Consider the following 14,960-nt stretch of genomic DNA (forward strand, 5'->3'; position numbering starts at 1 on the left):
TTGTGTCTTCCACACAGCAAACTGGACCTATCAGTGCCACTCTAGTGATGACCCGTCCTCTGAAGGGGCCACGTGACATTCTCTTGGACCTGGAGATGATTACTGTTAACACTGTCATCAACTTCAGAGGAAGCTCCGTCATTCGGCTGAGGATATATGTACCACAGTATCCCTTCTAAACCAAGAGTTTCATTGCTTTCTTTTGTAAAACACACACACACACACACACACACACACACACACACACACACACACAAACCAGCTGAAAAGGGCATTATCCCTTTTCTGCCAGAACTTTCTTCTCAGGAGTCAGTGCATCTAATAACTCAACATGAAATCAGCATTAAAAGTTGCCATAATGACTCATATTACATCCTCCTCATGGTTTGAAACCACCTGAGCAGTACATTGCCAATGGATTCCATAGGCATTTTTCCTGCAATGATCATGTTCTGTTAAGAATCTTTTGTCTTGCTTTCCAAAACTTTTTATACAGTGTGATTATAAGCTTAAGAAACTGTGAAGTTCTCAACCTTTATACTGGCAATGCTGTTTAGCAGAATAACCAGAGAAACCGTGGGAAATGCTGGCTTTTGCTGTTCTGCTCTCTCTTTTTTCTTCTGCTAACACTTGTGGAATCAGGGAACCACCAGCCCACACTCTCAAAAATGTCTGTGGAATCATCAGTTCTGACCCTGTTATGTGTCTCTATAGAAACTGCCCCTCATTCATCTTGCTTTTTCCCCCGATAGAAAACTTTCCTTCTTTTTAGCCTGGGTTCTTTTCTGCCTTAAAACTTTGGGAAGAAACATGTAGTCACACATGGCCAAGAGAACTGAAGGGAAAGACAGTGGCTTGGTGATGGAGCATCTGTTTTGCAAGCAAAAGGTCCCAGGCTCAATCCCCGCCATCTCCAGGTAAAGGATACCCCTTGCCCTGTCTAAAACCCTGGAGAGTCATTGCCAGTTAGTGTAGACGAGCCTTGCATCATTCCTAGCCAGCATGGCCAGTGATCATAGATGATGTTCTTGTAGCTCAAGAACATCTAGGGGCCCAAGGTTGAGAAAGGCTCGTGTTGACGATGTGTAGCCAGGTAGACCAGTGGCCTGACTCAATTTCCTATATGCTTGTTGAAGAGCTCCCCCACTATCCAGGGCAGGCATAGGCAACCTTGGCTCTCCAGATGTTTTGGAACTACAACTCCCATGATCCCTAGCTAACAGGGCCAGTGGTCAGGGATCATGGGAGTTGTAGTTCCAAAACATCTGGAGAGCCAAGGTTGCCTATACCTTTTCCAGGGCCATGTGCTTGTAATATGCCATAGGCATTTGATGCTTAAATCTGAAAAATCCCACTGGACATGCTCAAGCCACTGGGTTCACATGTTGCATCCTTTTGGATCCCAGCCACTACCAGGCACTGGTTTTTGATGGAAAGATCACTGGATAGTATTGTTTAAAATATTTATTGTAAAATATACAGGGCCTGGTTCTCCATTTACAATTTGGGCTCCATTTATAATTCTTGTGATTTATAATCACAAGACAGTCTGCAATAGATAAGGAGCTGCGCTATGAAATCAAACACATGCAGGTCACATTTCAGTAGCTCTGGGAAACAGTCCTCATTCTGAACACCAAGAAGAGGCTTCTTTGTTCTCTTCTGTTAGTAGGGAAAGCAATACCTAGGGTTGTGGCACAGTTCAGTGGTAAAATGCATACACATAGGGGCAGAGGGAGAAATTCCAATCAGTTCACCAGCAGCATTAGACCATTTGGGATAGAGCATTTCCCTTTGGGGAAAGAGAACCTGTAGCTCTGTATGAACTACACACAGTGCCTCATGCCCTAAATAACCATTTTTATGTTGCATGACATTTATTTGCTTTGGGGAACTTTTTATTTCTTGATTCTTAACTATTTCAAGGTGTGAACTATTTCACTCTCTTCTGTTTCTATTAGATTGCTTCCAAGGTTGAGCTGACATAGTATTTAGCAAATGTGAACTAGTTACACAAGACCTAACAGAGCAATCCTAACCACATCTATTCAGATGTAAGTCCTATTAAATCCAACAGAGTACTCTTAGGCAAGTTGGGTGACGATTGCAGCCTTAGTTTGCTCTCTTAATGCACATCCCAAATAGCACATTTGCTCTGAATTTCAAAAGTAGCTCAGCAGCCAAGACAGCCAGGGCTAGGAAATTTAAGATACAAAGATATTGCCTGTGCCTCACCTGGGATTATTGTGGTTGTACACAATAATGCTCTTCTAAAATCCCAGCGAGGTACATCAAGAAGATATTTATGGGAGCAAAAAATGAAACCAATTATATTTAGGATACAACTGTGAATGTGGCTCCTAGTTTCCCCCCCATAAAACATGTTTTCTTCTTCCAATTTTGTTTGAAGGGTTGATTTCTAGCACTAGTTAGTGTAACATGTGCACTTCTAAATAATTTCAACAGATCTGCGTAACAATAGATAGTCATGAAATTTATTAATAATATTATCTTGCCTAGTTTTCACAAAGGTTTTTGAGAGAGGAATAGATTGTTCAGGAATTTAAAACATAAAATTGTTCAAAATTTTTAAAATTCAAGTCATTTATAATGCATCAATATGCTTGGTTAGTTTCCCCATGAATATTCCATAACCAATAGAAGTTTGGAGTTGTACTTAACTTATAGGCTGTGTAACATGTTAATAGAGGATCAACCTCCATTTCAGTGGTTTAAGCTCCACAAATCCTTCTGTGAAACAAGCAAAGATGTGCGGATCCAAAGAAAATACAATTATATATGGTTTGCATATGTAGGTTGGGACTCTCAATAACCTCTACATTAAACGATTAAATATGGTTTCATAGAATATAACATTTCAACATAGACTGATAATTATTTCATGGGACCAGCACACCAAGAAAACCTATATGTACATAACACAAACACGATTTAATACTCTAGCTTGAATATTGCAATGAACAAGCTTGAAGTATTCTAAAAAGTATTTTTCAGAGGGCTTTTTGCCACAGCAGTGTCCCCAAGTATAGCACTTTATCCAACACAGGGGTGAAATGGTGATTATTCACTTACATGCAATGAAGGAAAGAGGTGACCTTTTGAGGTACCAGTGACATGGAGGCTGTTCCCCATTCCTAGTGACGCGTAGCTGTTGAGAAGCCTGTTCCTATCAGAATCTCTTTCCCCAGCATTGCCCTATCATGGGTCCTGTCTGGGTCATTACAATCCATTCTCACCATCAACAACACATACATCTTCATAATCCAGATGGTCAAGCATTTGATACTGCAATGTAACTAGTTTCCAACACAAAGAGGATAATGTCATTTACGCTACATGTCTTTGGTGTTTCTGATTCATACACAAATCCTTACTAATTTGTATCTGAACCAAGCTTTTAAAAAAAATAAAAATAAAACTCTTGCATTATTTTTTAAAGATTGTGAAGGAACACAGCATTGAATATGCCAATGTGGAAATGTTCTTTAAGTGTTTGTACAAAAAAAAATTCCAATAAAATTATAAGTGATTTTTTTGATGTGAACATTATTTTTTATTTATTTGTTGTTGTTTTTTTAAAAAAGTTACAATAATGCACAGGGGTTACTTTAGCATTTCTAAGTATTGTTCCATGCAGCCCAATCTCCAAGAGACTCCAGGGTGTTCCAGAACTTACCCAGGGTTCAGTTTCCTTGGAATGAGGTCGAGGCTGTGGTTTTTTGGTTTTTTTTTATATATATAGGTAATATATAGGATATATATTACACATATACACAACCTGAGCATAGGATGCTCTAGTTATCTCTAGCTTGGACTACTGCAATGCACTCTATGTGGGGCTACCTTTGAAGGTTACCCGGAAATTACAATTAATCCAGAATGCGGCAGCTAGACTGGTGACTGGGAGCAGCCACCGAGACCACATAACACCTGTCTTGAAAGACCTACATTGGCTCCCAGTACGTTTCTGAGCACAATTCAAAGTGTTGGTGCTGACCTTTAAAACCCTAAATGGCCTCCGTCCAGTATACCTGAAGGAGCGTCTCCACCTCCATAGTTCTGCCCAGACACTGAGGTCCAGTGCTGAAGGCCTTCTGGCGGTTCCCTCGCTGTGAGAAGCCAAGTTACAGGGAACCAGGCAGAGGGCCTTCTTGGTAGTGGCACCCGCCCTGTGGAATGCCCTCCCACCAGATGTCAAAGAGAAAAACAATTACCAGACTTTTAGAGGGCATCTGAAGGCAGTCCTGCTTAGGGAAGTTTTTAATGTTTAATAAATTATTGTCTTTTAATACTTCTGTTGGAAGCCGCCAAGAGTGGCTGGGGAAACCCAGCCAGATGGGCGGGGTATAAATAATAAATTGTTGTTGTTGTTGTTGTTGTTGTTGTTGTTGTTGTTATGGGGTGGGGGGGGGGCTCACAGTATTAATACCCCTAATAGATCTTGCTTATTCGTTACAGTTCCAGGGAAACCCCAAGCTACAGCTCTGGGTCAGCAGAGAACAAATCATGCCTCTGTCTCCAGCTTCTAGCACCAGTCCAATGCACACATATAAGACCCCTATCTTGGCCAATGTCAAGGACTGGAGTGAAGAGGAGGGCTAGGAATCACCCCCTCCTTCTTCTCTGCTTCCCGAGGAGGAGCGGGGGATCGCTCTCCCCTTCTCCAGTAGTTTCAAGAGAAGAAGGAGACAGGATTGAATTACAGCAGAACGCAGAGCTGCCAGGTTATGAGAAGGAGAGGGGAGGGGAGGAACTGCCAGCAGAGACATTCTTGGAGAGCATAGAAGGGCCACCATCCCTGGATACTCGCCACTTACTTAGAATTCAAGAGCAAAGGGCTCAACAACATTTGACTCCTGAGGTCCCCCGTAGAGCCATGGGCTGTAGCTGGGGAAAGACGTAGAGGAGCTCAGAGTGAGCGACGTCACTATGGAGTTAAGGATTGGATTCTTCGTCTTGCACCACAGTAACGAAATAAAACCATAAATACAAATTTTAACCACAGTCCCCACTTGGGTCATAGCTGCCAAGTTTTCCCTTTTCTCGCGAGGAAGCCTATTCAGCATAAGGGAAAATCCCTTAAAAAAAGGGATAACTTGGCAGCTATGACTTGGGTGCAACAGAAAACTGCAGTGTAAACCAAGAAGTGAATGCTTTCATCTTCCCCTTGTATCTGAGGCGGTGTGTGTGTTTGCATCCAAGACTCAAGCACACTCATTCTCAAACATGTACATGTTACATCTTAAATAGGATGGCCATGTAGCCTCCTTTACAGAGGATAGTCCTCTATTGCTGAAGTCACACCTGTTTGCTCTGGCTTTGGGCACTTGAGGTCCATTTTTTAGGGGGGTTCACTTTAAATTTGTAATTTTAAGTTGTTTTAAGCAGGTTTTAATATCATGTAATATTGTGTTTTAAAATTATTAAAGGTAAAGGGACCCCTGACCATTAGGTCCAGTCGTGATCGACTCTGGGGTTGCGGCACTCATCTTGCGTTATTGGCTGAGGGAGCCAGCGTACAGCTTCCAGGTCATGTGGCCAGCATGACTAAGCCACTTCTGGCGAACCAGAGCAGCACACGGAAATGCCGTTTACCTTCCCGCTGTAGCGGTACCTATTTATCTACTTGCACTTTGACGTGCTTTCGACGTGCTGGGACCAAGCAATGGGAGCTCAAACTGCCGACCTTCTGATCGGCAAGCCCTAGGCTCTGTGGTTTAACACACAGCGCCACCCACGTCCTTTAACATTAACATTAATGCTGTGTTTTAATTGTTGTAACCCACCCTGGGATCACAGGGTGAAGGGCAGGCAATAAATTGTTATTATAATAGTTGAATGGCTATTGGGACCTAGTGTGGTTTAAAGACAACCACAATAAAAGTGTTGGGCTTGAAGTTGCTCATCAACAATTAGCACCTGGAAAAAAGCTAAGCAGGAATTCAAATCACCCGGTCACAGCCTTCGTCACTAGATGTATTGCATTTCTATTTAAATTATAATACAGTGGTGCCTCGACTTACGAAGGCGATCTGTTCCACGGCGCTCTTCGTAAGTCGAAACCTTCGGATGTTGAAGCATTCATTTTGCACATGCGCGAAGCGCGATTTTGCACTTTGTGCATGTGCAGAACGCTCGCGCGGCGAAAAGACTTCCGGGTTTGCCGACTTTGTAAGTCGAAACCTTCGGAAGTCGAGGCATTTGAAAGTCGAGGTACCACTGTAGTTATTTCTAAATATGATTCAATACACATAAATGAGCATGCACAAATATTAAGCAAACCCATATCCACTTTTCTATTGTAACCTACGCCTTTAAACTTGCTAAGTGATTTATCTACAGTAGCAGTGGGGAACCTCTGAGGTCTCCCCATTTGGCCATTTTAGCCAAGCTGAGCATTTCTCTGGTGTTGGGCTTCCTGACCAAAGTGGATCTGCAAAGCCCTGTACTGTATCTCTGCAAGCCCACCGTGACTGTCAGCCGACTGTTGGCACTTGCAAAGCCCTGTGCCTTTGCCCACAAGGTTTGATTTCAAACTGCACAGGCAAAGAAAAATATGTCAGCTTATCTCCCCCAATGCCCACCTGTGAGAATGACCCATGGGGGTTGGGGGAAACCTAAGGATCTGGCCCACCAGTTCTCCCCCCCCCCCCATATAGAGATAGGGTAAAGAGATAGCCAAGTTTGCTGATGATACCAAATTGTTCAGGGTCGTTAAAGCAAAAAGAGATGGCAAGGAGCTTCACAAGGATTTCTTCAAACTGGATGAATGGGCAATAAAATGTCAATTGCAATTTTTAAAAAAATCATTCTGATTATCTAGTTCCATGTAAACAAGCGTAAAGTGTTGCACATTAGGGGGATGGGAATCCTAATTCCACATTTACGCTAAAGAGGTTTGCAGTGACTTGCCATATATGAAATGCAAGAGTCATACTGGATAACTTGACGAAGAAGACAAGCCAGTATGCGACAGCTGTGAAAATGGCAAATTCCATAGTTTCTTGGATCTCAAAGTACTAAATACTGGAAGAAAAAAAATCCAGCCTGTCTGCATGACAGATTCACCACTGAATTCTTTTCCAATGGAATGCTCCCCTGTGAAGGTTTACTAGAGTAAATTTGGAATGCTGTATAGTCTTAATCACACAGATTACTAAAGAAAACCAGCTCATACGTCAGATAGTTGTTTTTTTAACCACTCCCCAGCTAACTCATATGCGTGACTGTGGTAACACATGTCCTGCCAACATGACATTCATTGGGACACATTAGACTTGACAAGCTATTCACAGGGCTGATAAGGATCTTTAGCCATTTCAAATACAAATGAACATCTCTGTTGCAAGATTCAAGTGCCACCTATGTTTCACAGAACTTCCCTGTACTGCACAACAAACAGAGTACTGTAATTCAGAAGCGTGCACTTGCCGAAAGGTGCCTTAATAAAGGCAAGGAGATGCAGAACCAGATGTTCTAACTAGCCTCCTCCAGGACATATGACGACTGACTTATTCTCATGGCAAAAAAGGTTGAAAGTTGAATGCCTCTGGTGACAAACCTGAAAAGTCAGTTTCAGCTCTATAAATAGGTATGGTTATCAAAGGCTCCATGAATGTTTAATGTGCTTTTCAACTTTGGCAAAAGTAGTTAATCTGTAAACTGGTGTGGTGGCTAAGAGGCGGCTGAGCTGTGAATCAGAAAATCTTCCATTCAGATTTCACCTCTGCCATTAACTCGCCTGGTAACTGTAGTCTTAGACAAGTTTTTTTTGCAATGTGGGGAATGATACTGATCTGCCTTGCAGGGTTGCTGGGAGGAGGATTACTGAGACAATGTACATGAGCCTTGAATACTCTTAACGTATGATGCAAATGCTAAGTTATTGCTGTTATTTTAAAGCAATCTTATCTTTAGCTGCATATTTATGTTTGAGGGTTTTTACAGTTTGCTGTATTGCAATTCAAAATTTCGCAAAAGAGCGAAACACTGAATTCTGCAAAGTGAATAAATTCTGCAACTATCTATACTATTCTGTTTTGAGAATAGTATAAATAAACTAGACCCTTCTGTGCTCAACAGGTAACTTATTTATTTGTTTTTGTTCCCTTAAACTATCTGGAAGATCCTGGCTCAAAATGTTGATTGCTGTAAATTAAAATAACCAAACATATAATTTGTTTTGCAGCTTAACCCATTCCTAGTTGTATTTAATGTGTTAGGGTGCGTGTGTGATTGGAACCACACAATGCCAGAAGGAGTTTCCCGTTTGAAGTTGTGATAAAACCACAAGCTGTTGCTAGTACCAGGAAGTCTGCTTCCAACAACTCCCCTCAGGAGTTGTTCCAATTCCGATTGAACGTTCCAATTGGAACACATCAGTTCCAATTCTGATAACCACCCCCCTCCACCCCCCATTATAGAAAGGAAAAAGTAGGCATGTTAAATGCAATCATATATTTAACGTTATGGATCAGATTCCTTAAGATGCTGCAACTTGAACTACTCTAGTGCTGCAAACCCGCTTCAGCTCCAGTTGTGCTGCCATAAAGAAAGCACTACAAGAAAGTACTACTGCTGAGAAATGCAGCAAAACACACGGGGCCAGTCCTCCTTATCACTAAGCCAAACCATATATACCGTAGCTCAATGCAAAGAAGAAAATGTGTAGGCTCCCAGAGAGGAGATTGTGGCTGCTTTGCTCCTTCCTGGTTGTTCTGCTGCACTAAGCCATGGACAAGCCTTGGTTGCAGCTTGTAGTTTGTCTGGATCAGAGGACAGGAACTTCATCTGGCCAGGGTGCCAGATCCTTATCTTCCCCACAGTCCAGGTCTGACAGTCCAATAACACCTGGTGACATATTTTTGCTTACATTCTTTGTATGGGTGCAGCCATGCCATACCCAGCACATTGAAGCTGATTGCCAGAGCTTGTACAGAGTCCCGTTTGGCACAGTGCAGCACCAGCAGGATGACTTGGGAGGGGGAGAGTGGGCCACAATCCCACACATTTGCTCATTCGTGTTAAGCCACAGACTGACTCAATATGAGGCAGTTTCCTATGTTCCTGTGGCAAAATTCATAAGAGTGGATACAGACATGTCTTCAGTTGAATGCTACCCCCAGGTAGAAAGGGGGAGGAGGAAAATGTACAGCTCATCCCTTTCCCCCCTGCCTCACCCCATCCCTATGGCCATTCCCCCACATCTGCTCTGGAGGGTTGAATAACCCTATGGAACAGCCTGGGAGGAGATGGGGCATGTGGCAGAGAGGACTGCCAAAAATCAACACCTCACGCTTAAGGGCACAAGACAGTCCCATATTTGAATGGAAGGAACCTTCTGCTAGCAGAGGGAGATGTCTGGATCGAATCTGTTGAACTATCTCATTGCCAGGAGCTCACTGAGTTGTTTGGTGATTGTTTTAGAGAGGTCAGGGGTCGGGGAGACGCATTTAGGCAGGATTACCTTCCAACAGGTTGACGTCACCCCCAAAGGTGTTCCCAAGACAGATGGATGCCAACAGCAAGTCTGTACAGCATGGGCGTATCCAGGAACAAATCTAGGGGGGGGGCAAGCCATGGTCATCCAGGTTGTGACATTTCAGCACGGAAAAGGCGAATGAAACCAAAATTTTATTATATATAATTATAGCAGTGTTTTATTACGGTAGTTATACGGTAGTTATTACAATTATTTGCTTGAATTTTTTAAAATTTCTATTCTAATTGCATGTCTTATACTAATATCATTTTTCTTGGGTTTGAAGAAAATGTTGAGGTTTGTTTGGTGCGGCCTTTTTACGTACCTGGACTAAACAAACCGGCAGTTGTGTGGTATAGTAATGCATATACAGTCCTGCCACCATGTGCACTGGTTGAAGCAGACTACTGTGCTACACAAACTCTTCACCGGGAACAAAACTGAATTCAATAACCACATCTTTTAAAGATGTAGGAAAATTAAGGAGTACTCTCACCGGAGGAGAGTATGGTAGGGTGCCCCTCTTTCCCTCAGAAAATGTTGAAGATTATGGTGTTAAGCGACCCCCAAGCTACATCTCCTCCTGGTGGTCATCTAGTCCCGCCCCCTGTAATGCAAGAACATGCACCTATCCCATATGGGGATTGGGCCTGCAAAAATTTGGCTTTATCAGCACTACTATCCTGCCAACCAATAATATGCAGCTTGCCCAAATGGGGATTGAACCTGCATCATAGGGGTTATCAGCACTATTATCCTGTCAACCCAGGAATAGTACCTCAAAGTTTTGATGAGACCCTGGGGGTTATCTAGTCCAACCCCCTGTACCACAATAATATGCAGCTTTCTCATATGGTGAAAGAGCAATTGCCAAAACAAATCTGATAAAAGGGGCCCGAGGCTATGCACAAAGAGGGGGTAGGGTAGGGTAGGATTAGGGTAATTTAGCTGCTGGCTACAAACTGCCAAGCCCTTAAGCAGCAGTTCGGCGATCAGGGAAACAAAGAAACTAGGATTAGAGTGATTTAGCTGCTGGCTAGAAAGGGACTTAGAGGGAACCTTTACGATGCAAAAACCAACAGAGGTGAACCAGCAATCCTTCCCTGTCCCAGGGAATGGTCCACACTGAGGATGAACACTGCAACTCCGCTCTCTACTGCCGGCTGGTTTTTTTGCTGCGTGGGAGCTTCCCCCTTTTTTTGCTTCTCTAGGCAGGGGCAGCTGCACCCCCCTGCCCCATGCTGGGTACACCCATGCTGTACAGACAGGAAGCAGGCAAACTATTAGGAACAGTTAGAATTCAGAGCAGAAAAATAAATAAACACCTTAGGACATAATTATTCTGGCATCACAATTTTCATCCAAGTGGTGACTTGTACGCACAGTCCTCAAAGGGAAATTGTGGCTACTGCTGAAGAACTCCAGCATTTAATACTTCCAAAATTGGTACTGTAATGCGGCAATAGTTTCCTCCTTTCCTCTGGGACAGTTTCTGTTTGTTTGTTTGTTTTTTGCAAGAAAGAGTACATCATTTTTAGTAGAACATACCAGAAGGCAAATCTATGCCACATATTTCAAGGGGAGACAAGAACAGCTGAAACAAGTACCTGACAAGACCTAAGAGAACAGCTATGGATTGTCCTTAGGTCAGCCAAGAGGATCTGCAAACAGAGGCAGATCTCCACACATGTAGTCAATTCAACATAGGCATCAGAATGCACCTTCGTATCCTGATGGTCCTAATGAACTGGTTGGCTGCCAAACTTACTTCAGCGGTATGTCAACATTCATCAGCTGCGCGGCAGCCCACACACATTTCTGAGCATTGAAATCTGAAATGAAGGAAAACAAAAGCGGTCCTTGAACAGGAGTCCTTCCCCACCCAACTCCTACACTGTTTCCCTGCTGTTATTATTCTAAGACAAACATTTCCACACTTGGATTCACCATCAATAGGCCCTGGAATTCATTCGCTCCCTGTCTTCCTTCTAAAATTGTGGTGCGTTAAGCATACAAACAATATGATTATGCTGAGTCACAGGCTAAAAGAGAGTTTGCCATACTGTAGACACCCTGTTGAGACACCTTCATGTGTCATTACTACCTGTCATGTGTAGGCAATGACCACCTTATTCTCTCAAGCATCTTGAGGCATTTAGTTGCTTTTAGGTTATCTGTAGTCCCCTCTTCTAAAACTGAACTATACCAGCTCCATATTTGTTTGTTTCCAAACTGCGGCTTCTAGTTGTTCTATGGCATGTTGCTAGTGTGTGTTTGCTTGTTTTATTGGGTATGCTCTTCTTGTTAGCCACCTTGAGACCTTGCTGAAAAGGTGGGATAAAGGACATCAAATTTTAAAGTGGGTGGAATTATAATTGGTGGAATTGTAACTGGATGGACTTGAAGTTACTCATGGATGGACCCACATACTACCCATATCAAGCATTATGATTTGATGGAATTATAATAGGTGGAATTATACCAGGAGACTGCCCATCTAATCAACATTGTCTGCTCTAACTGGGAGATTCCGTCCAGGGTTTTGTGTGAAGGCTGTTATTTCATATTACATGCTACATGATCCTTTCTTTTAACCAGAGATACTGGGGAATGATCATAAGAAACTCTGCATAGGAAGTTCTGCAAATCATGTGCCACCATCACTGAGTTACAGCCGAGTCCCAATACTGAAAATAAATATTTATTTTTCAGTCCTTTGCAGCTCTCTCATAGGCGATTGCCAAATTCCGTTTAGTTCAAATGAAATGTGCTAGCCTGGCACATTGCTGGCTAATGCTAAAGACCCGTAGTTGGCATACTTACAGGAACTGAGCTACTGCAGGGACTGCGAAAGGGGCCGTAAAGAGTCACTTAAGTTGTTAACTGGAGTGTGAACCAAAGTTCTTCTCTGAATACGACGGACAGAATATTTCGACACCCACTGGCATTATGCATTATGTCATGGCATAGGCACATGCACTGAAAGTCACGTTGTCAGCTGTAGCAAACTGAATACCTGCTCATCCCTGGGTTAAAAGCAGCAATCGGCCCCTTTGAGGTTAGGCATCAAAACAATTATTCTGACAGATGAATACAAAGGAATACACCTTTAGGCAGCTGGGTGTTTGCTCTTTTGGAAATGTACAGCCTTCATGGCAAATTACTTTCTATCAGAGAACAAACAAGGAAACAGCGTCCCTCATTATTGTGACTGGCATATTAGCACCATCAAGTTATCACTGATGCTTCCGAGTTATTTCTTGAATAATTTCAAATAATCGAGTCATTTGGAGAATAAATGCTGTAGTACAGGTTGCAGCCCAGTCCTTATGCTAACATGCAGGAGATAAAACATGATCTGCAGTCCATGAGTACAAGATAATTCTGCTTGCACTTGGACTTGAGAACCACCCTATCAAGGGAGTGATTTGCAGATTTTTGTATGTTATCATTGCACAGGCACAGATTCTGAGCTTTTTGATACAAAGTGAGTTATATTATCCAAGCACATGTAACTTTTCTCATGAAGTGTAGGGTCTCTAAAGTGCATATCAAAGTTTAAGAGACTGGACTTGCACAAAGTAAGAAAAATGCTGTGGATTCTTTTAAATTAGCAAGTTTATTCTGAGATGAATTTCAGTGGAAATGAGACTCATGCAAGAGTCTCAAGGCTCTGTGAGGTCCCCCACCCCGAGACAGAATACGCACGTACCATTCTTAGCAGTTATGATGGATTGACTCTTCTTCCATAACAGGAAAAACGACTTGCATGGCTGGAGCAATGAAACAGATGCACAACACGATGCAAGAAAATAAAAGAGTCTGCTCTTTTTGTAGCCAGTGAAGGTGATCATTGTCCAAAATCTGAATTAAACAAGAAACTTTGTTGTACAGCAGGATTCCCCCCTTGATTTATTTTACATTTTCACTCTATTTTCAGACATCAGCCTTCCACTCTACATTTGATACAGGGTGTGATAAAAACAAACAAGTGAACAAGTTAAGTACATTTTCCCTAAACTATACAGTTTATGTTTTTCTTGGAAAGACATATGGGAATAGATATATTTATGTGGGAATAAATATGATTATTTTTTTTACATGTGCACTTGCTTTCATGACTCGCTATTTTGCCTTCCTCTTAAGGTGTATTTTGCAATGAGCTTAAGCAACGGATCAGAGAAGGCCAACAAGTGAAATATGGGGGACTGTTTAACCCAGCAACTCAGACGCTGATGCTTTTGCACACACTACTGTCATAGCACCCAAGAGGGCTGGACATCCTTAAAAATCTAGAGGTCAGGGTTGTGGTCAGCACCAGGGAGAGAGTCAGGTGGCTAGGAAAAGGGAGCCCAGACTGAAGAGTAAGCAGAACTGGAGGACATGCAAGCAGAAGTCCGCCCATCTTTTACTTGGTGGGCGGTGTTGCGGTCAGGTAGCCGGGTCTCACAGTTTACCGGCCTAAGGGACAACGCCTCTCTCCTGCGTCATGGCCGGCTGCGTCATAATTGCTGGGGTTCTGCCCTCTGTGTGACAGCCCCAATCAGCTGGCAGAGTGGGTGTGGCCGCAGGCGATTTAACCACAGTGTAGCCGGCTGGCACCCTTTCTTGCCCCATCGCCAGATCTCCCTACCCACCCACCCTCTTTTCATGCTTTGTTCTGATATGACCTTGCTATGGACAATTGTCAGTCGCCATATTGTTGGGGCCAGGTAGGATTTTTTTCCACTAGGCAAATTGGCACCGGCCATTTGCTTTTCGCCTACTTAGTAGCAATCGTCACAGCTTTTGTGTGGTTGGAGGGGAGGTTGCTGCCTTCGCCTGCCCCTCTTCTGTTAAAGGGATCCGAGGTGTGAATCCTGTCCGAAGCCTGGACGCGGGCTAGGGCTATGTCACAGCCCCTATGGGGACTTCTTGGGGTGTCCCTATTTGATGTAAGTCATAGGGCACCCCTTATCGGTGGTTTACCCTTAAGAGGACTCCCTGCAGATGGGCAGGAGTCAAGATATAGCCTGGCTTCACCCCAATGCCTAAGCCAAACCTCTCACATCTATAACCAATAAAGTTGTGGCCTATTTGAACCCATAAACCAAAATACTTCGCGTCAGTGTGTTTTATTGTTCTCCTGGTGACTTTGTGGCTCAGGTGCCTTGGCATGCAAGGCAGGGTTAGAGAACAAGCCCAGGGGTCAAGATCACAGCACAAACCAGAAGGCAGACGCAACCGATAACAAGTTGGGAGCAGGACCAAAACTATGAAGTGCACTGGTACTCAAGAAGACCTTGCTGATCAACTGGGAAAGGATGTGCTTTACACTACTTCCTGTCTAGGATGGGGGAGCCAGTGGAGCCAGAACAAATCTGTAAGTTTCCTACCTGAGAGACTGCAGTTACATGACTCATCACACGAGGCAGTGGTCAGGATTTCCTAACCGTCCCCCATATTTCACTTGTTGGCC

At 43.2% G+C, this 14,960-nt stretch overlaps 2 protein-coding genes across 3 annotated transcripts in view; both read left to right on the forward strand.

The window, feature by feature from the left end:
- FBLN5 (fibulin 5) overlaps positions 1-1,846 on the forward strand; it is a 59,709-nt gene extending 57,863 nt beyond the window's left edge. For both annotated transcript variants that reach the window (XM_035107353.2, XM_035107363.2), the window contains one exon: positions 18-1,846. In XM_035107353.2, coding sequence (XP_034963244.1) covers positions 18-179 — 162 coding nt within the window. In that variant the 3' untranslated portion in view covers positions 180-1,846. The remainder of the gene's footprint in view (positions 1-17) is intronic.
- A 5,896-nt stretch (positions 1,847-7,742) lies between these two features.
- Positions 7,743-14,960, forward strand: part of TC2N (tandem C2 domains, nuclear) — a 44,847-nt gene continuing 37,629 nt past the window's right edge. Inside the window, exon 1 of the mRNA XM_060272252.1 lies at positions 7,743-7,765. The gene's annotated coding sequence lies outside the window, so the exon portion shown is untranslated. The remainder of the gene's footprint in view (positions 7,766-14,960) is intronic.

This window comes from Zootoca vivipara, chromosome 1 (genome assembly GCF_963506605.1).
Source record: "Zootoca vivipara chromosome 1, rZooViv1.1, whole genome shotgun sequence".
Taxonomy (NCBI): Eukaryota; Metazoa; Chordata; class Lepidosauria; order Squamata; family Lacertidae; genus Zootoca; species Zootoca vivipara.